The 23,411-nt window shown below is 42.4% G+C and overlaps 1 protein-coding gene across 1 annotated transcript; it reads right to left on the minus strand.

The window, feature by feature from the left end:
• Positions 1-30: 30 nt before the first annotated feature.
• Positions 31-16,635, minus strand: LOC310792399 (organic cation/carnitine transporter 2-like; the record flags this gene model as incomplete). Its single annotated transcript, XM_083654114.1, has 10 exons — positions 31-73; positions 3,026-3,161; positions 4,159-4,341; positions 6,668-6,882; positions 7,643-7,737; positions 7,923-8,049; positions 10,213-10,384; positions 10,859-11,013; positions 15,611-15,714; positions 16,252-16,635. The coding sequence occupies 10 exons, from the start codon at positions 16,633-16,635 to the stop codon at positions 31-33; spliced, it is 1,614 nt and encodes a 537-aa protein (XP_083510240.1).
• Between the last annotated feature and the right edge of the window lie 6,776 nt (positions 16,636-23,411).

A 23,411-nucleotide genomic window follows, 5' to 3' on the forward strand; every position in this document is an offset into this window, starting at 1 on the left:
GGGTAAAGCCAGCCCCCACGTGACCTGCTCTCAGACCTGCTCGTACTCCCTCTTTTTTGGTCCCCTGCACAACCTGGTGTAGAAGGAACAGATCATGGTGGCAAATGAGCAGCAGATATACAAGGACAGAGAAATGGTGCTTGAGAAGAACATTGTAGTTCACTCTAACTCAAAAAGGGCCCAACCCAGAAGTAATTGCAATAGTCATGTTTCATAGTTTTTATTGGTCCTTATACTCACCTACACCATATATTAAAAGTATAACTTCATGGATTTATTCATTTATTTCCAAGGTCAAAGGCAAAGTTTCCATGCTCTGAGAGCAGTGTTTCCCAAACTATGGGTCGGGACCCAATTTGGGTCGCGGACCCGTGGGGGGTGGGTCGTCGACTGGTCGTCATGGCAACTCATGTTCTTTGTGAGTTTGGGTCCCAGGGAGACACAAAATTTATCTTTTGGGTCCCAAGATGAAAAGGTTTGGGAACCCCTGTTTTAGAGAGACATGCATGGGCCCTTTCTCAATACCAAGAATGCATTCTTGTTCTTGTGTTCTTGGGGAGAACGTTCTTGCTAGTCGTTCTTGGAAGAATGAACTTGCTAGGTCACAAGCACATATAATGCTGTTGGCAGTTTGAGACGATGCATTCTTGAGGGTATTGCGCAATACCAGCGCAGAGGCCACCTGTAGTACTACAGTACACAAAGCTCAGCTCATTTTGTTGCTCCATTTTTTGCCATAAACATTTGTAAAGTGCTTGTAGGCATCAAAAGTCATCAGAAATTAATTTAGTGATGAAATCAAACTTTAAATTGTAAAAAAAACTTTCCCGGAGCTTCTCTGCTGGGTTCTGCCTCCGCTTATGCCGAAATGAATGCTGGGATACGTGCCTTAGTTGACACAAGTCCCCAACCAGAGCATCCTCGGTAAAGTGGGCATGTCAAGAACAGCAATTTTAAGCGTTCTTGGCGAAATGTGAACTTTGTATTGGAACACTACTTGGGCTGTGACTGATGATGTTTCAAAGGGACACAAGAACACACAAGAACCCTTATTGAGAAACGGCCATGGCCTGGGTAAAATGCTGTTAATATTGGAGGGTCTATGTACACATATCCAACACATTTGGTGTCTTTTCCTATATTTTTGGGGTCAATCTTTCCAATAAAATACCTTTTCGGGGGATATCCTAATCTGTGTTTGGGGTACTACTACCCCAAAACCCAATTTCTTGACACATTTTCCGCTTATAGTTTATGCCACGCTGCTCCTATGGGTGCATCCGTATTGAAACTAGGTATAAAATGTTCCTATGATTTGTCCTTCCAATATATCACTGTAAACACAACTATATGTCAATAATCTATATCTAAAAAGGCAGAATTGGTATATTATGTCTCTATATGTCTCTCCTTCACATATCTTGAGAACCGTTCGTCCGATCGACCTCAAACTTGTGAAGTGCACTTAGGGGGACTTGACGGAGTGCAGTGCCGAATTCTGTGCAATTCGGACATATGCATAGTCATAGCGCCACCTACTGGCAACACAAAAAGTGGTTTGTCTTGAGAACCGTTCTTCCGAACGACTTCAGACAGTAGGAGCAGTTACACATTGAAAACCTCTTACTCTTAATGGTCCAATAATTTTACACTCTGAAAAGACCGTTCTTCATACTTATGTACATTTGACTAAATCCTATACTTTTGAATGGAGAACTTCAAATGCTGTTTTTTCTCCACTGTAATATTGTTACTTTATACGTATGTAAATGATTTTAGGCCTTTTTGTACCACTGGTAAGTGTAAAACACAAGCTTTATGCAGCTGTCTAAGTGCATTAATCTAATTTAATCAAATGTAATCCAAGGTTGTTATTAATGATAAGGTGCAAAAGAGTCAAGATATATGTTGGGGAATAACTCTTAAGGCGCAAACACACTGGAAACGGGAGTGGTGCTGTGTGTAAATTCAGCTCGAGCAGGAGCATGCATGGCCATTCACACCAGAAGCGCTCTGTTTTTTCACAACTTTTTGTTTGTTTTGTCACAACTTGTAAATAGACCAGACATGGAAACTCTCACTGCAGGGCGCAAGCCGCCTGCGCCGTGGCCGGTGTGCATGGGCGATTATACGTTGGTGTATTACGTTTTTTTTTTTTTTTTTTTACCTTTTATTTATACAGGGGGAGTCTCGCTGAGAGCAATGCTCTCTTTTTCAGGAGTGCCCTGTTCACATTCACACACACATTCATACCTGGAAGCTGACCAGTACAACATCACCTGACTGCAGCTTGGGTAAAGTTGCATCTACTGTAGGTGTCATTCAGCATATTGTGATATGTTGTTGGAGAATGTGTTGTCATATCCTACTATATCATTCAGTTTCTCCTATACAGTTATCTATTTGTGGAGGTACACCACAATAGATTTTGAGCACCACAAATAGATTTTGACTGCCACATATTAATTTCAAGTAGTTGACTGCAAACACCTGCTTTAGGAGCCCACTAGATGGTGCTCTGGGGCTCGCCAGTGGGCCACGGTTCAGTGGTTGAGAAACACTATCATGCAGATAGAATAGGCTATATAAGGAGACAATTATTTTTTCATGACTGTAAAGCCACAGCATAGTGAAGAGGATATTCATGTGATATGTGTGGTTCTTCATATCTACTAGCCTCTTCATTTTGCTCTCAGAGTGCCCCAGATTAATCAATTTTATTTAAAAATTTACAAAATCTCTTTATCCAGGGGGGGCCGTGCCCCCCTACCGGAGTAATATTGACTTCTGGGTGGTGCAACCGCTGTTTGGAAGGTCTATAATCGCCTATGCCGGTGTGATCGGTCTAGTGACTAGCCCGATCACACTGACTAGCCTCTAGACTAGACTAGACTAGAGTCTAGTCTGTTAACAAGGATGCTGAAATGACAATGCCTGTGCTTCCAGACGCTTCGCCTCACTTCCACGTCAGTTCCATTCCCAGTGTGTTCACTGTTAGAAAAAGGTGAGTTGTAAATGTACGTACCCTCGATATTCCTGCATTTGCTCCACTGTTTCTGGAAGATCTTTGTTGAACGTCTCGGGGAGGAAGACGTTCACCACAGACAAGCCAGTAGTGAGACTTCCAATGAGGATATAAGGCAGAAACTTATTGTAATTACCTGCAAATAGAAAATGCAAGTAGGCGTAAAAAACTTTTTTTTGTTGCAGAAAACAAATTATATATACGAGGACAAAAGTATTTAGGACCATGCTTGTATTTCAACCATACTAGAAATATAGAAATAACTAGAAAATAACTAGAACTAGAAATAACTGTCAAACTAAATGAATGCCTGTAAAACGGTTGACAGGTTTAGGATATAATACTGATTTGGTAATGATACAAAGCTGAAAATCAGTAGAGTATTCCTTCAACCAAGTTGTTTTAGTGGCCTAAACCCAGCCAAGTCAACAGGGCTCCACTTTGAAGCTCCACTTGTTTTGAAAGTGGAAACGTGTGCTATTTGTACATCATGGAGTGAGACGGGGCTGACTGATGTCCATATCGGACAGAAGACATGGGTTTGTGCTCATCCTTTCTCTATTCACCTTATTCACCGCGCCCACTTTTTCTCTCTTCCGCATTAGACGCTATTGTATTTGTTCTTCCGGTTCAGCGCTAGTTGGCGGACAATTTCAAAACAAAACTTCACTATGAATGAAGTTTGGCAACATTCAGCAGCTACACTGCGGCCAACTTCAGTTACATGTTCATAGCGTTACTGCTGCGAGGAGCCGGTGGCTGTACCCGGTCGGCATTTAACGTTAGTTACAAAAGCACATCGACAGTGTTTTCTCACCGCCAGTACAGGTTGACAGATACTAGGTAGTTCGACCGGGCGGTCACACAGCCAGTGCTCCCGCTGCTCGTCAAAAATGCCCAAATAGGCGTTATTCTGATAAACTGGTCACATATTTGGAATGTTACCTTCTCACCCGGAAAAATATTAAAACTTTAAAACAGTTTGTTTCTTTGCTTGAAAACAGCTTTTTGGCAAGTCTAAAAATGACTACGGTAGGCGTAATCTGCTTCCGGGTCTGAAACGGAAAGACAATTACAAAATGACGTCATGCAGAAGCATCCTTATATGGGCAAATAATAAGGTGAATATGTACCTAAATAGATGACGTATGGAGCTGCGATGCTGCCGATGCCCGCACCAGAGGAACACAATCCGATGCCGACGTTCCTGAGTACAGTCGGGTAGAGCTCAGCCAGGTAGATGTAGATGATGCTGAAGGCGATAGTGAAGCCAAACTTCCCCATCATTTCCATCGCCACAGAGACGTAGTGAAGGGCTGCGGGGGAGGGAGGGAGCATGGATGTTTCAGGTGCTACATTCCAAAATTAGATCCACGCTATTTGAAAAACGTAGCATCTATCTGCTCTGATGAAAGGATGGCTATGAAAGGAACACTATTAAATATTGTTTAAAGTCCCTGGAAACCAAAATCCACAAAAACGTTCTAACTATGTTATTTAGGGTCTTATGTTAGTAATTGTGTGCCTCAGAAATGATTATACATCACTTTCAACCCAAAGCCTTAAAATCGACACTTTTCCACAAGATTCTACAAGGTACTTCCTCATTGAAGAGAGCAGTGCGCGAGGTGCTAAAATGCAGGAGCTTATGACATCATAAGCTCTATGGCCCCTATCGTTGCATCAGCCTTTAAACTGCGCTGAGCGCCCGGCGCAGCGCTGGTCAGTAGGCGTGGACCAGCCCACTCGATATCTTGGTGTTGGCGCTACACGCAGCCTAAAGCATTACAACCACGCCTTTTAAGCGTAAAATTATGCACCCTCTGCTCATTGGATAAGTGCAGTAAAGAGTCACACGCTTGCCTTTTAAGCTCCAATTCCAGGAGAAATCCAGTAAAACCAGACAAAGCCAAGCGCTCTGCTCCCCCCCCCCCCCTCCCTTCATCCCGTCTGTCTGTCTCCATATAGGCTATTATTCCATATTATTATGCTTCTCAAACCAATCTAACTGCAGTTTAAATACTGCAAGCATGTAAATACGCTACACTATAGCAAGATCAAAGTGAAAAGAATGTTCTAAATGCATCAGCTAGAAAAATATAGCCTATCCCTATATGATGAGATTAATTAGATTGGTGAAAGTTTGTCCAGAAAGATATCGTTTTCTATCCCCTGCTGCAGGTAGGATGATGCACATAAATATAGCCTACATTATGTAAAGTCATTGCAGAAATGTGTTTTTATTGTAAAACTAAATGTGAAGTAGGGCCAAGTTATTGGAGCAGACATCACAGTATAGCACATGACAGTAGAAGCGCGTTACGCTGTCACTTATCTAAATCACTTTAAATGGACGAGGGATATACAGTATATAGGCCCAGGATGACAGATATGTTTCACATAGGGTGGTGTTTTCATTTTGATGTTTTATTTGGTCCAATATTGAAATGTTCTACAATTGCAGGTTGTGTTACCATTACACATTATTTAGATCTACCTTTATATCTATTTCGGCTCATTTGGTTGCTATTTAGTAGCGAAATGGATTAGCCCATTGCATGGTGGGAGATTTCACAAGCCAGGCAGTGAACTTACAACTTCTTTTTTCTATGGGACGTGTGTTGTGTCTGTCTGAGCGAGGGAGTCAGAGAGAGAGAGTCGTATTGTGCCTGTCAGACTGATCAAGAGAGAGAGAGTGACACAGAGAAGGGTGACAGAGGAGAGCCAGAGGAGCCTATGTTTATATAAAAAAAAGGCCCGGTACCAAATGCGTTGCGGCCCGGTACCGGTCCGCGGCCCGGTGGTTGGAGACCACTGGTCTATGGGACTGTGTGTGACAGCCAGGTTTACAGATGTGATACACTGATTTGTGGGTGCTGACGATTTCATGTATTTTAGCCCAATAGACAGCAGAGGAAGTCCCACACCGTAACCAGTGCCTTCGAAATATGATGAAGAGGGGGCGTCATCAATTGACGCCAAGGGGTCGTGACCAAACGAACGGCAGTGCCGAGTTTGGAGTGAGAATGTGTTGGTTTTATAAAACATACAGTAGAAGAGGTCTTAAGCCTAATTTATACTTATTGGAAAGTGTCGCTCAACACATGGTCACCGAGACGCCGACGATAAATAAAATGTCGCTCATGCTGCATTTATGCTTCTCTCCTCGGCTCAACGGTCACGTGACACTCGACCGCTATAGACAGAGAACTAGTGCAGACAGCCAAGAGAGGGAATGCTGTCAGTGAAAGCACGCCGGAGGCAAGCTGCAACGTACTTGGCTGCAGCCGCATATAACGACCACACAACCACACAACTCACCTCCTCTCTCTCTCTGGGAAGTTTGTCACAGTGTTCTTTGTGATTTTCATGAAATCATACATCAAGCACATGCTGATAAAAATAGCGGGGACACGTTCATTCATTTCATTTCAGCGAAAACCAAAACAAGGAAGTCAAGCGCGTGCCGTCTATATAGCCAATCACACTTGCGTGACACTATCTGACGTAGTCAGCGACACTAGAAATGTCACTAGGTAGCAGACACCTCTCGCCGACACTTGAAAGTGTCGACTCAAGTCCTCATTTCTGTCGGCGACGGTTTCAAAAGTGTCGACAGACAAAGCATAAATTGAGCTTTACTGTCGGGGATGAATGGGATGAGCAGAAGAAATCCTCCTCCGATGACGAGGAACGATGACAGGAGCACGGTTCTTGGACATTTGTGTAGGAGCCAAGCAGACACAATATAGGCCGGGATCTCGCAGGTCGCTGACAAGAAGCAGTTCATGAAGGGACTGCCACTTAGGTTGGAGGTGTTCAGGGATAATCCAGTATAGCCGATGTTTATTGCCATGCTGGAAAAGAATAAAAAACAAACATATGTACGGGTTCTTTAATGATCACCAATGTTTGATGGTACAAATATTTCAGAATGATAGCCATTAAAGGATGGCTTTACCGGTTTTCAACCAGATTTGTATTCTTATACAATGCCAGTATGAGTAGATGGGCAGCCTTTACCTCCCCTCAGTAAACCCTCTTGGCTGTACTGCCTTTTCATACCCATTCACTCTGCACCGCTCTGACGCGTTTTACATCACGACCGCGTCACGGCCGTGCATTACACATGCGGAAATGGTGTCGGAAACACTTTTGTGTGTGTGCCGCCTCTGGGGGCCTCCACGCGCCTCCACAGCTCCAAAATCAAAACACTCCGTCAGCCATCTTTTCTGGCCGCATCGGTCTGGAGCTAACTAGCTCACCATGGCTCAACCATGGCTGAAGGAAATATTCCTGGTGAAATTGATGTGTTTGATATGGATGAAGACGATTTCCAAAGTGTGCTAATAAACTCTGACATTCAGGGCTACTTAACGCCATATGAGCCAGACTACAGTGCAGAGGAATTGCGCCGTATGGAAGGAGAGGCAGTTGAACAGGCAGTTGTACCTGCCCCTCCCCCCCTTCCCCACAAAGTGGGTTTTCAATGATTTCTCTGGTTAGGAACCATCGATTACATTTTTTTAAACGGATTCCAACTCCATAGGTGCGTTACATTTAATAGATCTTCATATTCACCACGGAAAAGCCATCCCTTAAAGACTAATCACTCACCATAAAAGCAGACTCATCAGTGTGATGCATCTTATGTTGCTGGATTTCAGAATGTCAAGCATGGTATATTTCTTGGTCTGTGGCAATGCCTCCAACTGAAACCAATGCAAACAAGAAACTTAATATTGTAAAACTTTCTCAAGTCACAATAACACCACAAGCACATTTCCAGTCAGCCATTGTTAGTTTTTTATTTATCACTTTTGAGAAGGTTGCAATTGTGTACTCCTGTAAAGTGTGGCATTATTAAGTTGAGTGTATGAGTGCATGTGAAGCTCACCTTAGACTTTTTAAAGATGACCGCTGGAGCCTCAACTTTATTTTTCCTTGCAGCGTCTCTCACTATGGCCTCTGCCTCGTCCACTCGTCCCTGAGAGACCAGCCAGCGAGGAGACTCTGGGATGAACCTGCACAATCAACATAGAGTAGGTTTCCTACAAATATGATCAAATCTCCTATCTCTGACTATGCATGGACACTAACTTCATAGCCTGCATACAGAAAGATATATAGAATGTAAGACATACTGTAAAGATGATTTCTATATTTTAGTAAGAATATTCTCTCATTTACCTCAGATCCATATAAAATCATATAGCGCCATCTTATACTTTTTTTTACCTTTATGACTTTAATATCAGAATTCTGACTTTATTCTCAGAATCCTGATTTAAAGTTATAATCTAAAAGATGTTAATCTAAAAAAAGAGTCACTCACAATGTCAATTGAGGCTATGTCCATTTGGATGAAGCCTTTGCAGTATAGTGACATTATGTGACATTACACTGTTTGGATCTTACCTGCAATTACCACCTACCGCCATAGGTGTCACCCAAGAGAACAAAACTGAAATCTTAGAGATTATCACTTTAAACTCAAAACTAAAAAAAAATAAAAAATCGCAAGTGACCCTAATCATCTTCGGTAATATTAAATTGTGTGTGGTGTTTTGTTTTGTTTTTTCCCAGGTGACCCTATTTGAATGCCAGGTGAGCCCACTTAGGGTCACGACCCTAAGTTTGGGGACCACTGCTTTAAGGCAAGCCAAGTCAAGTCAAGTCACTCCCCCCTACAAGTAGTGTAAGGCACTACTGTACTTAAGTGCAGTAATCACATTACAGTTACTAATCAAAGGCTTACCTCGTTACATACTAGCAAGATAAGTATAGAGAGAAAAGACCTCCGTTTTAATAGCAGATCCTGTGTCCCATCAGACAGGTCACTTAACTGCACAGCAGAATCACCCATGGTGCCAACATTTCAACTTTGTATTAGCATGCAGAACAGCACTATTAGTCGACACATAGCTTATCATATAACTAACATCATGCATATAGAACAATAAATCATTTTAACCTCCAAAACACATTGACAAACAAACAATTGACACAAAAACACAGTACCCCCAGGGCATGCTGGGAACTCCGCCCACTTTCCTCTTCCACGGGTCAAATTTCCCAGAAGGCTTTGCATAACTTTTTACACTCTGTTTTACAATTAAATCAGGCTAAAGAGTGTTAGATATAAATAATATGTATTTTAACATAACATGCAATTCTGGAATATCTGAATATTGGACAAAATTAAATTAAATTAAATGTAAACATAAACCATAAGAGAAACCCACATACAGCGATGGGGTCTGTAAATACCCCTTGTAAATACAACGTCTTCTAGTGAAGTGGGCGCAGTGCGTATGTTCCGTAATAGTCTGCCAGCAATCTGCCAAAAAGCGCGGAAGGACAAGAATGTGAAACTGCAAACGCCCTGGACAGAAGCAGCTAGCTACGGTAGCCTACGACATAAACCTCTCAAAGCATCTGCAGTGGAAACATGCTAACACAAAGCTGGTTGCAGTCTTGCAGACCCAAGCTGAGTCGCCTGCCTCGACCCCAAGCAAGCAGGAACAGCTTGCTTTTCACCAGGTAACATCAAAATCAGAGATGGACAGGCGTGTTGCCTCCTCCTACATGGTAGAGGAAATGTTGCCAGTTTCAACAGTAGAATGAAATCGCCATTTTTCAGAAACATATTGAGCAAAATACAGATGGCAGGGAACGGACAGCCACCATCAGACAGGAAAAGTTTTGCAACCTACCTTATTACGATAGAGATTTGTGCTAATATATGGGCATATATGTAAGGATTAATGTTGTATTGTTAACTGGCAAATTACGTGACAATGCATCTCAGGCTTACGGAGTAACGCAAAAGTAATGTAACGAGTAGTGTAACGAATTACTTTCTCCAGGGAGTAATCAAGTAAAGTAAGGCATTACTTTTTTTGAAAGTAATGTGTAATGTGTAATATATTACTTTTTTGAGTAACGGACCCCAACTCTGCTGACAAACAAACACGTCGTCCATGTCATCATCTCTCAAGTCAAGTCACAATTCTTTAACTTCCGATTCGAGTCTCAAGTCAAATCACAAGTCATCAAAACAGTGACTCAAATCGATTCAAGTCCAAGTGACGAAGTCGCAAGTCCACATCTCCGGTAACAACCCCCGTGTCTGTATGAGTGCCTCCCAGACATTACTGTAAGTGCGAGAGTTATGAGGAACCTACCACCACAGAGGGATGTAGACCACATAAATGGAGGAAATGATGACTAGAAGAGTCCTCCATTGTCTCACGGCATATGCAATCCAGGGCAGCGTCATGTACCCAAAGCAGTAGAAGAGCAAGGCCCCGAGAGTCGTGGCGAGCACACGCATAGATTTACTGAACACCTCTGTTCCTGTTTGCGATAACATAATCAATGTTTAGTTCAAAGAAATAGATTAGCAGAACATGAAAGGTGGAGGTTAGAGTTATCTTGACGGGCTAATACTCATCCAGGTGACAGCTAATTATACCTCAAGCATGTGGTTCTCAAATGGGGGTCTGGGGACCCCCAGGGGCTCCATGAAAAGTTTCCAGGGAAAAAAATGCATATATACATATATACTGTATATATGTTTTTTTGTTTTGTTTTGCAAAAGCTCATAGTTCAACGAAAATATTTTATGCTTTTAATCTAAAATGGTTCATGGATTACATTGTAATCTAAGAAACCTATCAATTTAAAAGTCAAGCACATTACCGTGGAAACAATTAAGCTTAGCCCAAAATCACAAAAGAATGAGGGGGTCCCCGGTATATTTTCTATCTTGTAAGGGGTCCTTGGCTGAAAAACATCAAGACAGAACAAGTAGTATTTTACAATTCCTACCCAGTACAAATGCAGATGTGTACATGGATATCCGGGAGGCTCCAACAAAGAGGAAGATGATGCAGAACATCGTCCATGAATGAGAGAAGGACTGAACGAGGACAGCAACAGACTGGGTTGCAATAGAGATGAACAGAACCCTCTTCCTCCCAAACCTAAATGGAAAAGAAATACACATCATTTTACCATTGACTCACAGAGAACATAAATCATATTGACTTTACTCCATGATTATTGCTGAAAACTAGGTGTTAGCAAATACTAGTGCAGTGCCTGTTTCCCCCGCTGGTGCACAGAGCGCTGTTTATTCAAAGTTTATTAATATTGCCCAAATTGCACCAAATGTGACACGGCACATCCCTGGGTCCCTAGCAACACACCCACCAAGTGTGAAGTAGATTGGACGAACGGTTCTTGAGATATGCAAAGGACACGCGCACGCACGCACGCGCACACACACACACACACACACACACACACACACACACACACACACACTACACACACACACACACACACACACACACACACACTGCACACACACATGCACACACACATACAGGTCCCTATCGTTGCATCAGCCATCAAACTGCGCAGCGCAGATCAGTGGGTGTGGACCAGCCCACTCGATATCTTGGTGTCGGCGCTACACGCAGCCTTAAGCATTACAACCACGCCTTTTAAGCGTAAAATTATGCACAGTCTGCTCATTGGGGAAGTGCAGTAAAGAGTCACACGCTTGCCTTTTAAGCTCCAATTCCACTGAGAAATCCAGTAAAACCAGACAAGCCAAGCGCTCTGCTCCCCCCCCTCCCTTCATCCCGTCTGTCTGTCTCCATATACTGTATAGGCTATTATTCCATATTCTTATGCTTCTCAAACCAATCTAACTGGAGTTTAAATACTGCAAGCATGTAAATACGCTACACTATAGCAATCAAAGTGAAAAGAATGTTCTAAACGCATTGGCTAGAAAAATATAGCCTATCCCTATGATGAGATTAGATTGGTGAAAGTTTGTCCAGAATGATATTGTTTTGCTACCTTTTCTTCTCCCCTGCTGCACAGGTAGGATGATGCACATAAATATAGCTTACATTATGTAAAGTCATTGCATGAATGTGTTTTTATTGTAAAACTAAATGTGAAGTAGGGCCAATTTATTGGAGCGGACATCACAGTAGGACATGACAGTAGAACCGCGTTACACTGTCACTCATCTAAATCACGTTAAATCTGCAAGGGATATATATAGCCCCAAGATGAGATATATGTTTCACATAGGGTTGTGTTTGGATTTCCATGTTTTATTTGGTCCAATATTGAAATGTTCTACAATTGCAGGTTGTGTTAACATTACACATTATTTATATCAGGTTGTGTTAACATTACACATTATTTAGATCTACCTTTCTATCTGTTTCGGCTCATTTGGTTGCTATTTATTATCAAAATGTATTAGCCCAATGCATGCTGGGAGATTTCACATTTGTGAAAGCCAGGCAGTGAACATTTGTTTGGGCAGAATGGTCTCGTTTTCTCTCGCATTTTCTTCTCCCCCACTGCACAGGTAGGATGATGCAACAGCCTCTGAATGTCACGGGCTCAAAACTGTCATGTTATAAAAAACTGTCATGTTGTTATACTATGTACAGTAGGCTACGGTACAACAACTTCTTTTTCTATCGGACTTGTGACTGTCTGAGCGAGGGAGTGAGAGAGAGAGAGGGGGACAAACTGAGATCAGCAGAGCATGAAGCTGTGCGTGGAATATCCGCGGCGCACTGAATAATAAGGCCTGGTTTTCAAAAGCGCAAAGTGCTAAATTAACGCCAGGGGGGAAGATATCGTTAGGATATCGTTTGTCCAGTATTTAAGGCCGAAACGCCCATTCTGGCCTATTCTGGCACTGCGCCACGCCTGTTTGGCCTACAGCGCATTTCGTCGCCTAAAACCATGTTGCTATCTTCCCGGGGCAGGCGCAAGGCGCATTTTTTTTCCGTTTAAGGCCAGTTTCTGCGCCTAAGGCCTGTGGGAGAATAGGGCCCACAGACTTGCTTTATGTGGCACTAGAACACCCATTAAGTATGCCTCATGTTCCAGTATATCAAGAGTAGAAAATGAAATGAAAATGTCTGGTCAACCCGCTAGGAGGAGTACATCAAAGTATGAAACAAGTTATTTCCTGTTGCCAGTAGGTGGCGCTATGACTATAACTGAATATTGGCATGTAGATGGCTTCAGGCCGGGACTCTCATCAAATGTGAAGTTTGGAGCAAATTTGACCATGTACAGCCAATTTACAAACCACTTCCTGTGTTGCCAGTAGGTGGCGCTATGACTATTCGCCTGTCCAATTTGCACCAGATTTGACACTGCACTTCATCAGGGTCCCAGAAACATACTTGCCAAGTGTGAAGTCAATTGAACACTTGGCTCGAGATACGCGAAGGACACACAGAGACACAGACGGTCCTGGAATTAGATAGACTAGTGCAGTGCCCGTTCTCCCATGCACCACCCCGTGGGCGCTTCCCCCTGCACACACACTGCACTCTGTCAGGTCCCCCTAAGCGCAAGTTTGAAGTCGATCCGACAAACGGTTCTCGAGATACGTGAAGGACAGACATACAGACAGTCCTGGAATAAGTCCAAATTGCATGAAATGCGGCACCGCACTCAATCGGGGTCCGAGCAGCGCACTCCCCAAGTTTGAAGTCACAATCGGACAAATGTTTCTCGAGATAAACTGCTTTTTGTGTTGCCAGCAGGTGGTACTATGTCAAATTGCAAGAAATTCAGCGCCGCACTACTTTGAGTTCCCAGGAGCACACTCCCCAAGTTTGAATTCAATCGGATGAACGGTTCGCAAGATAAACCACTTTTTGTGTTGCCAGTAGGTGGCGCTTTGCCGAATTGCACAAAATTCGGCACTGCTCTCTGTCAGGTTCCCAGCAGCACACTTACCAAGTTTGAAGTCGATCAGATGAATGGCTATCGAGATAAACCACTTTTTGTGTTGCCAGTAGGTGGCGCTATGCCAAATTACATGGAATTCAGCTCCCTGCACTCCGTTGAGTCCCCCTAAGCGCACTCCCCGGGCCGAGTTTGAAGTTTGAAGTCGATCAGATGAATGGCTATGGAGATAAAGCGCTTTTTGTCTTGCCAGTAGGTGGCACTATGCCAAATTGCACATAATTCAGCTCCCTGCATGTCCTTGAGTCCCCCTAAGCGCACCCCTCGAGTTTGAAGTCGATCGGACGAATGGTTCTCAAGATAAACCACTTTTTGTGTGGCTAATAGGTGGCGCTGTGCCGAATTACACGAAATTCGGCACTGCACTGTGTTGAGTTCCCCTCAGCACACTCCCCAAAGTTGAAGTCGATCTGACGAATGGTTCTTGAGATAAACCACATTTTCTATGTTGCCAGTAGGTGGCGCTATGCCGAATTGCACAAAAACAGGGCACTGCACTGCACAATAGGGCACACTCCCAAAGTTTGAAGTCGATCTGCATGCAGCAGATGATGCTCATCCATAAGCAGTAGTGGAAATGACCAGGTTTTGCTCTGGCAACCCTACTTACACAGGATGCGCGTTCCCAGGAGGGGTGTTGCCCTAGAGCAGAGGTTCTCAAATGTTTTTCAGCCAAGGACCGCTTATAAGATAACACCCCCCCCCCCCCCCCCCCCATAGCCCAGATCAGCCAGGGCTTGAAGGGGCACACGCTTGAACACAATAATGTATTAATATCGAACGTGTTTCGCATCTGAATCGCACAAAAACAGGGCAACGCACTCCGTCGGGTCGCCATCAGCGCACTCCCCGAGTTTCAAGTCGATCCGACCAACGGTTCTTGAGATACGCGAAGGACAGAGAGACAGAGAGAGAGACAGAGAGACAGACAGACGCTCCCGCAATTATAGTATAGAGAGCCTAGTTGAAATAAAATTGACTGCTTGTATGTAAGAATAAAGATTTAACAAAAAGTACAAAACTATAACAACCCTGCAGACTAGCATCATCAGCATGTTGATGTTTGAGCATCCACAACCACACGTACTGTAATAAAACATCTAAAAGTGTGACGACCCTCCCACTCTCCTGGCCCCCTGTCTTGCCTGGTGCTGGGGTCATTAGGCCCGGTGTACTCATTGGGCTTAAGAAGACCTTCAGACCTCCTCACCGATTACCTTTTGTTCTGTTCATTTGTTTAATGTAGTTTGTGTTGACTTGTCTATTAATCTTTCCTTATAGTAAATCATTCTGTTTTAACTTTTACTTTGGTGTATATGTTACAACCCGATCAATACAGATACAATCTGATTAATATGACATATTTGGGTGATGTACCCCATCAAATTGCTGTAGCAGGCTGTTTTAAAGCTAGAGCAAAGTTTCTGGTGTCATCTGAATGGAACAATTACTAAATTTGAATATGAAAAATATAAATGTTGGTATAATAAACTTTGACAGTAGGCTAATGGTGGAAGTGCACGGTCACAATCTGGCCCTCTGGTAGCGAGGATTCCTTTTGTGGCCCTCTCTATCATCAAAGTTGCCCATCCCTGGTCTAGAGTAACATTACGAATGACTCGATCTGGACTTGGACTCGAGCAAAGCGGTTTCGACTACAGCATGTAATGCATTGATCCTGTGCAGACAGGCACGTCTTCTACTGCACTGCATCTAAGGTTCATACTTGTTAAAGTGCATTTTGGTGAGTTACATGTATTAACGAGGATGAAATACCTGTCAGACAGCTGGCCTGAGATCAGGGTCCCCAACAGGTATCCCACAAAGGAGGTTGAGGATGCAACGGCAACTTTCCACTGTTCATCACAAACAAGGTCCCACTGTTGGAAAACATGAATTTGAAATGACTGCAGCAGAAAAATAGCTAAGTTATTCAAATGAAAACAATCAAAACTGATATTTTCTTCTAACTGACAACTTAGAGCACTCTTACTTAAGTCCTCTTTGGGGTATTTACACTTACAGTACATGCATTCCGTGGAGACTTACCCTAATGCAGTGGTTCTCACCCTGTGGTACCACCATGGTGGTATGCGGGGGGGGGGGGGGGGGCTCCCTCTCACACTGGTGGTCATTTCTGAGGTGGTCCCTCCCTCTCATACTTTCATATGGTGGTCATTTCTGAGGTGGTACTTGGTGTAAAATGGTTGAGAACCACTGTCCTAACGCTAATAAGGACTACTTGCCTAAACCTAAGCCTAACCTTAATCTAACCCAAACCTTAACCACTGACCCCCAAATCAGCTTTTTACCAAATGGAGACACAGCTTTTGCCCCCAATTGCACAGGCTGTCCCCAATCACCTGGCAGTCAGTCAGTTTCCCCAATTTGGACTTAAGTTAAACACACAGACAGACCTCAGTGACGATGGTGGATTGGTAGATGTCTCTGCTGTAGCTCCATCCATCCAAACAGCCCTCCTGGCCCAGCTCAGTGAGGTTGACCAGGCCAGGAATGACTCCCCGAGCAGACAGGTTTCTGACCTCATCCAGCTGGTACCTGCTGCACTTGCTCGGCTCATCTTCACCGTCCACCACCTGAGAGGGAATGATGGCCTTTCTCCACTCCTCAGTCAGGTTGACATCTGGAATGAGACAGTGGTGTTTCGGTGTTGCCCCGACAAAGACGATGTAAAGTCCGAATCCAGTGGAGATATAAATAGCGTTGAGAAGGAAGAATATGCTCCAGAAGAACGGGCCATTCTGGCCAAGGAACGCAGTGTCTTCATCATAGTCTCCCATTCTTTAGACAAATCTCTCCCCTGCAGGATGTGAGACTTGGAGAGACCTCAGCGCATGAGACAGAGCAGTACTGTAAGGGTCTTCGGGGGTTGAGAGAGCCAAGCCGGTCCCTCGGTTGGAGGGGGCGACCACAGCATAAAAACCTGAGAGCTCAGACCTGAGAGAGTGTTGTTAAACCTCTGTCGAGCCTCAGAGCTCAGCTGCTCCACAGAGTGAGAAACTCTTTGAAGGCTGCTGGATCCTGAGTGTGAAGGAGGATGGGGAAAGCGGGTAATTTGAGATGACTGGAGTGAGAGACATGTTAGGCTGGCTCACACAGGATCCAGCATTGCCCCATTGACCCCCCCCCCCTCCCCCTCCCCCGTGCACGCTCCATTTAAAGTCACATAAACACATAACACACAGCTGTACACATAAATGTACAGCTGACGTACAGTGAGAAAGTACAGGGCGATCCTGTCGGCGCAGCCGCTGTGCAGCTCCTCGAAAATGTGACTCGACTCGCAGCTGACGCGAACAGCGCGAGTATAACATAATGTCCAATTATACTTGGTGAATTAAGAAATGGAAGGCCTGTTATCCTAAATCCTGTGATATTATTGGGTAAGATATTTATTTTTGAATTGAAGGGAAAAGAACACTTGACTCTCCCTCATTTTCTTTCTTTTCTAAAGCATTACTTTTTGTTAGAAGGCATTATTGCAAATAGACAGGGAACAATGAAAGATCATGATAAGAAATGGAACAGATTAAGGCCAACCTTAGAGTGATAACGATGATCATCACTATTTTTGTTTTGTTTTGTTCGTTAAATGTTTGTTGTATGTATGTGGGTATATATGTATATATTTTGTCTGTCCTATAATTATAATTTGTTAATAGTGTCCTGTTTTAATTGTAGGATATGAGCACTAGCCTACATCTTTTGGACTAAAAATGCATTGTTGTGTGAACTGCAGGATTAGATTGCCGTTTGTATAGCATTGTGGCTCCCTGGAGTCTTTTTAAATCTATTTCTAGAGTAGGCCACTAAAACATGACTTGGAAAGTCCCAACAAGTGCTTGCTTGGTCAGTTGACTGACTCACTAAGTAGGAGGCGATATGACCTCATATCTCAGGCTCATTTTTTTTTTTTACCTTTATTTAACCAGGCAAGTCATAACAGAAAACAGTTTATTAATTCACTGAATCACAAATCACATGCTACATCTGTTGTGTTGGTGTGGGCAGCAGGGAAGCTAAAGCGGGTCGCTTTATTCGTTTCAGATGGTACATTTCTCAGAGATGGTGATGGCTGGGTCCTGAAAGTCCCTCTGGTGCTATACATAATAAAAAGATAAGCACTATGATGGTGTGTGTGTGTGTGTGTGTGTGTGTGTGTGTGTGTGTGTGTGTGTGTGTGTGTGTGTGTGTGTGTGTGTGTGTGTGTGTGTGTGTGCGTGCGTGTGCGTGCGTGCGTCCGTGCGTGCGTGCGTGTGTGCATCATGTATGTACCATAATGTATTATCTCTGTCTTTAGCAACAAGTGCAAAACTTTCAGCCCACGGCACAGTGGTGTGGCCCCCCTCCTCCACATAGCGCGCGACATGCCTACTATCATTACATACGATATATTGCCTAAATTGCATATTTTTTTAAGACAAAGTGTAATACAAAAAATATTCATCTTGATGTGAAGATTAAACTGGTCATGTCTGGATTGGACGGTGACTAATGGCAAAGGGGGATTTCCAGGAGTGTGTTCATGTTTCCATACGTAAACATCACAGAGACTCATCACCAAGACACTTGGAACAGGAGAGAGACCAATACCAAAGCCAAAAGATTTTAAAGGTTGTTAGTGAATCAATATGAAAAACAGCCTCTCTCTCTCTCTCTCTCTCTCTCTCTCTCTCTCTCTCTCTCACACACACACACACTCTCTCTCTCTCTCTCACTCTCTCTATGTCCCTGTTTTTGTTGTGATGTTGTGATAGTCAGACATGACAGTTGCTCAGTCCTACTTGACCCCCGCAAAAACCATAATCGCACACACACACACACACACACACAGTCACACATGCTCGCACATATACACCTGTTGCTGTTCCTCGTGGATGAGTTTCATCACTCTCTCAGTTATGAAACCCCGGGCATCAACTTGTACACCCCCCCCACTCTCTCCCTCCCTCCCTCTCTCTCTCTCTCCCTCCCTCCCTCCCTCCCTCTCTCTCTCTCTCCCTCTCTCTCTCTAGTCTTCTCACATCTGCCAACCAGTACAGCAACCCCACATGCTCCACATGGTGTAACACTCGCCCTGTTGTTTGCTTCTCAAAATAACACTGGATCCCCCCCCCCCCCATCTTTCACTCACTCCACCCACTGTCCCCCACACTCCATTTGCTGGCTGGAAGTACTACAGGAGCAACATTTGACCCAGTGACTTTTAGGTTTCAACGAAGGGCCCCATGCTCACTCTGTTTACTCCATATGAAAGAGCTGACATGTCTCTGAAAGTTATTGATGGGTGAAATTACGTAATCAAGCTTACACTCATTTGAGAGGAGGTCGTGTACGTTGCTCTTTCAACAGTGATGAGAATGATCAGCATCTCTTTATATTGAAATGACTGTTGCTCATTTTCCAAACAATCTCCAAATTCAGACCCTTTTTCACACTCGTGCTATATAGTATATATAATTGGTTATATCTTGCCTTGCTTGAATACAAAATGCTTGCTTTATCACAAAAGGCGACCGCAGCTTTCAAAATTCTTGAATTATTTTCTCACTCAACCACCACCAAACACCACCAAAGCTGTGTGCATCGACAGCCCATTCTGCTTACAGGCTACATGCTCTTTTCAAAACTTAAATTTACAAGTTCACATACTGTACATTCAAGTGGATAGCAATTTGCCGTATCATTCTATTGAAATACATTCAAAATCCTAGAAAAGAAAAAGAAAAGCAGAAAAGGTTATGGAGACAAATATTGAAAAAATAGCCCTATTGATTTAAATTATGTAAATGAGACGAACCACAGCTGTTTCCCTTCCCGTCTCAGTCCCATCCCATTACTCTATATTAGGGGTGTCAAACATAAGGCCCGCGGGCCAGAACCGGCCCACCAAAGGGTCCAATCTGGCCCACAGGATGATTTTGCAAAGTGTGAAAATTGTACTGTGAAGTCCATTATTCCAATTTTTCAAGTTCGGGATTTGACACCTACTATTGATGCACTTATAAGGCTATAGGTATCATGTTTAGCTTATTAGCTTAGCCAGAGATGGGTGAAAATACATCAAAAAGTATTTTGATACAAATTACAAATACTTGCTCAAAAAATGTATCACAATACAAATACAAAATACTGGTCTGAAAAATGTATTTGAAATACAAATACATATTTTGTATTTTGAAAATACATAAAAATACATTTTATAAAAACTGATAAAGAGCTGCAATGATTAGTCAATTCATCGATTCATTGCCAAATATTACATTAATTGCCTATTTTGATAATCTATTAATCATTTTGAGCCTTTTCTTTAAGGAAAAATGTCCTAATGCTCTTATTCCAGCATCTCAAATGTGAAATGTTCTTGTTTTATTAGATGGTAAATCATCTCTTTAGTCCCCTGTGACAGTATTCTCCTTTGTGTACCCTCTAACACACTCTTCCATTTCGGTTTTAGTTGTTTTTCAGCACAACTAATTTCTCCCTCACTTCAACTGTTATTATTGAAAATGCAGTTGCCCCCTCAGATTTTTTTTGGGGGGGAAAGAGAGGGGAAAAAACCATGGCGGTCATTAGAGCATCAATCCCCTTTTCAAGCATGTGAAAATGAAATGCTGTTAGTTATTATAGGCATAGTTTGCATAGCAAGTTAGTTGGCTTATACTTGTACCTACCATATAAAGTTAGCATTGTAATGTTAGCAAGAGCTGTTATGGCAGTGACCTGTTAGTTTTTATCACCACTATCACAGGTTATACTGTAGTTACTGTAGCAAAACACTGAATTCCATTTGATGTATCCAGGTCAATGCAGTTCTTGTGGATGTCGTCTTTTTATGTGAATAACATTTTAGGTGAAGTAAGATTGAGCTATTTCAAGAAAAATGGCAGCAGTCTAGAAGCTATAGAAGTGAGTGACTAAGCTAATAACCATAAAAGCACAAATAATTGACCAAAATCTAGAAATAAATATACAGTATTTACCCTAATGAGAAAAGGAGCAAAATATTGATGGTCGAAACTGAATAATGATATCACAACAGTCTAATCCTAATGTTAATTTAAAATGAGATGTTCCACTAAATCTGGCTTCCAACATTTTAGAAATAGCTAAATGGACCCATTGATAGAGTGGATTGACATGAGTGGATTCAGCACACTTTATCTGGGCAGACTGATTGAATCATTGCAGATCTATTCAGACCTTAGTTCGCCACTGAAAGAAATTAGCCGAATGTTTATCTCTAAATAAATATACAGTATTTACCCTAATAATGAGAAAAGGAGCAAAACTATTGATGGTTAAAACTGAATAATGACATCACAACAGTCTAAGACAAATTTCTCCTAAGGGAGACAATAAAGGATAATCTAACCCTGTTCATTTAAAATGAGATACACTGTATTCCTCTAAATCTGGCTTCCAACATTTTAGAAATAGTTAAATGGAACGATTGATAGATAAATCAATCAATCGAGTGGATTCAGCACACTTTATCTGGACAGACTGATTGAATCATTGCAGATCTATTCAGAACTTAGGTCGCCACCGTCATGTTTTAGCCGGGGACCTTTGGTCGCTGCCGATTGTCGGCCCCTCAGAATTTTGGCTTGCATGATGCCCCTGGCCTTCTGTGAGGGCTTTTGACTTACAGTATAGGCAGCATTTCTACATGTTAACCTGAGGTGATCATGTTTAGCCATAGATATCTGACATCATAATAGTATATACATATATAACTGAAATCTAGAAAAAACATAGTAGGTCCCCTTTAAACAACTTCATAGCCACCATCATCATCTGAAAGGGAGCCAGTGGACTTGTTTGTTTGTTTAATTTCTGGCCCACTGATGATGTCACAATGGCTATGACATCATCATTGATGTCATCAGTGACATCATTATTGACTAAAATCATCTTATGACATCACTGATGATGTCATAGGCATGCGAAGTTGAGCAATTGGGCACTGCGTATTAGGGGTGTCAAAATTAATCGTATAATCGATGCATCGCAATGCGGATGTGTGAATCGAATCAAATCATTGACAGATGAATCGTTGAATCGTTTATGTTTACATTTCTGTTGACATTCAGATTTTAAAGCACTTTCTAAGTAAAAAGGGACTTGATATTTTATCTGACTGCTTGTATTAATTGATGAAAAAGTAGCCATGTGCAGTATACAGAAAATTGAGGATTTGATACTTGGAGATGCAATACTTTGAGCTGTATCGAGATGCATCGTGGAATCGAATCGTTGACAGATTAATCGTAATCGAATCGTGAGGCCAGTGAAGATTCACAGCCCTACTGCGTATGCCAATACAGCAGGTGAGGCCACGCAGCAACCGAGCTGCATATGCGAGATGCAGGGCGGGTGAGGGCACACAGCGGCCGAGCTACCAAGCCCGCGTAGCGAGTGAGCCAATCAAGTGCGCTGCCTAGTGTCAGTAAATTGTCACATACAGTATATAGTCTTTATTTAACAATATAGAAATACAGCAACATTATTTATTCCACCACAAAAGGTTACTTTTCAGTAGCATGTAACCATGGTACTTGAAGTTGCCGCAGTATGGCTTTCATGGTGAGCAGAACTTGCTAATCCTGTGGCTAGTATTAGTTTAGACGAAGAAGTGATGTGAAGTCCGACTCAAGACTCACCCTAATCTGCCTCTGATTTGTGGTTGAGTTTGTTCTGAGCCAATCAGCCAATCAGAGGCGGAGTAGAAGTGTCATTTTTTTATTCCACGGTTTAAACCTGCGTGCGTCAATGTTTAAAATGTGTCTTTTTGAGAATAAAATGTATTTTATGTATTTAAAATATGCAAAATACAAGGTCTGAAAGTATTTTGATACAAATGAGATCTTATTTTTCTCTGTCCAGCCAAATACAAATGACAAAATACACAAATGTATTTCAAATACGAGGCGGAGTAGAAGTGACATCTCACATTGCTGTTTTTTTATTCCACGGTTTAAACCTGCGTGCATCAATGTTTAAAATGTATCAATTTCAGAATAAAATGTATTTTATGTATTTAAAATACGCAAAATACAAGGTCTGAAAGTATTTTGATACAAATTACATCTTATTTTTCTCTGTCCAGCCAAATACAAATTACAAAATACACAAATGTATTTAAAATACTGCCCATCTCTGAGCTTAGCGTATTCATTACTAAATAATTCAGGGTTTCCCAAACTTTTTTGGCTTGTGACCCTATTTTAACGTCACAAAAATCTAGGGACCCGAGACATTTCAAATTCCGGTACACCATCGATAATATCAACAGTGACATTGTCAGTGATGTGATGTCAGATATGCTTCTTTTTCCCTGCAGAATTCTGACTTTAATCAAAAAATTCGGACTTTTTTCTCAGAATCCTCATTTAAAGTTATAATCTAAAAGATTTCCATGTCCATTTGGATGAAGCCTTTGCAGTATATAGTGACATTATGTGACATTACACTGTTTGGATCTCACCTGCAATTACCACCCACCACCATAGGTGTCACCCAAGAGAACAAAACTGAAATCTTAGAGATTATC

The sequence above is a fragment of the Poromitra crassiceps genome, assembly GCF_964638095.1.
Source record: "Poromitra crassiceps genome assembly, chromosome: 17".
NCBI lineage: Eukaryota > Metazoa > Chordata > Actinopteri > Beryciformes > Melamphaidae > Poromitra > Poromitra crassiceps.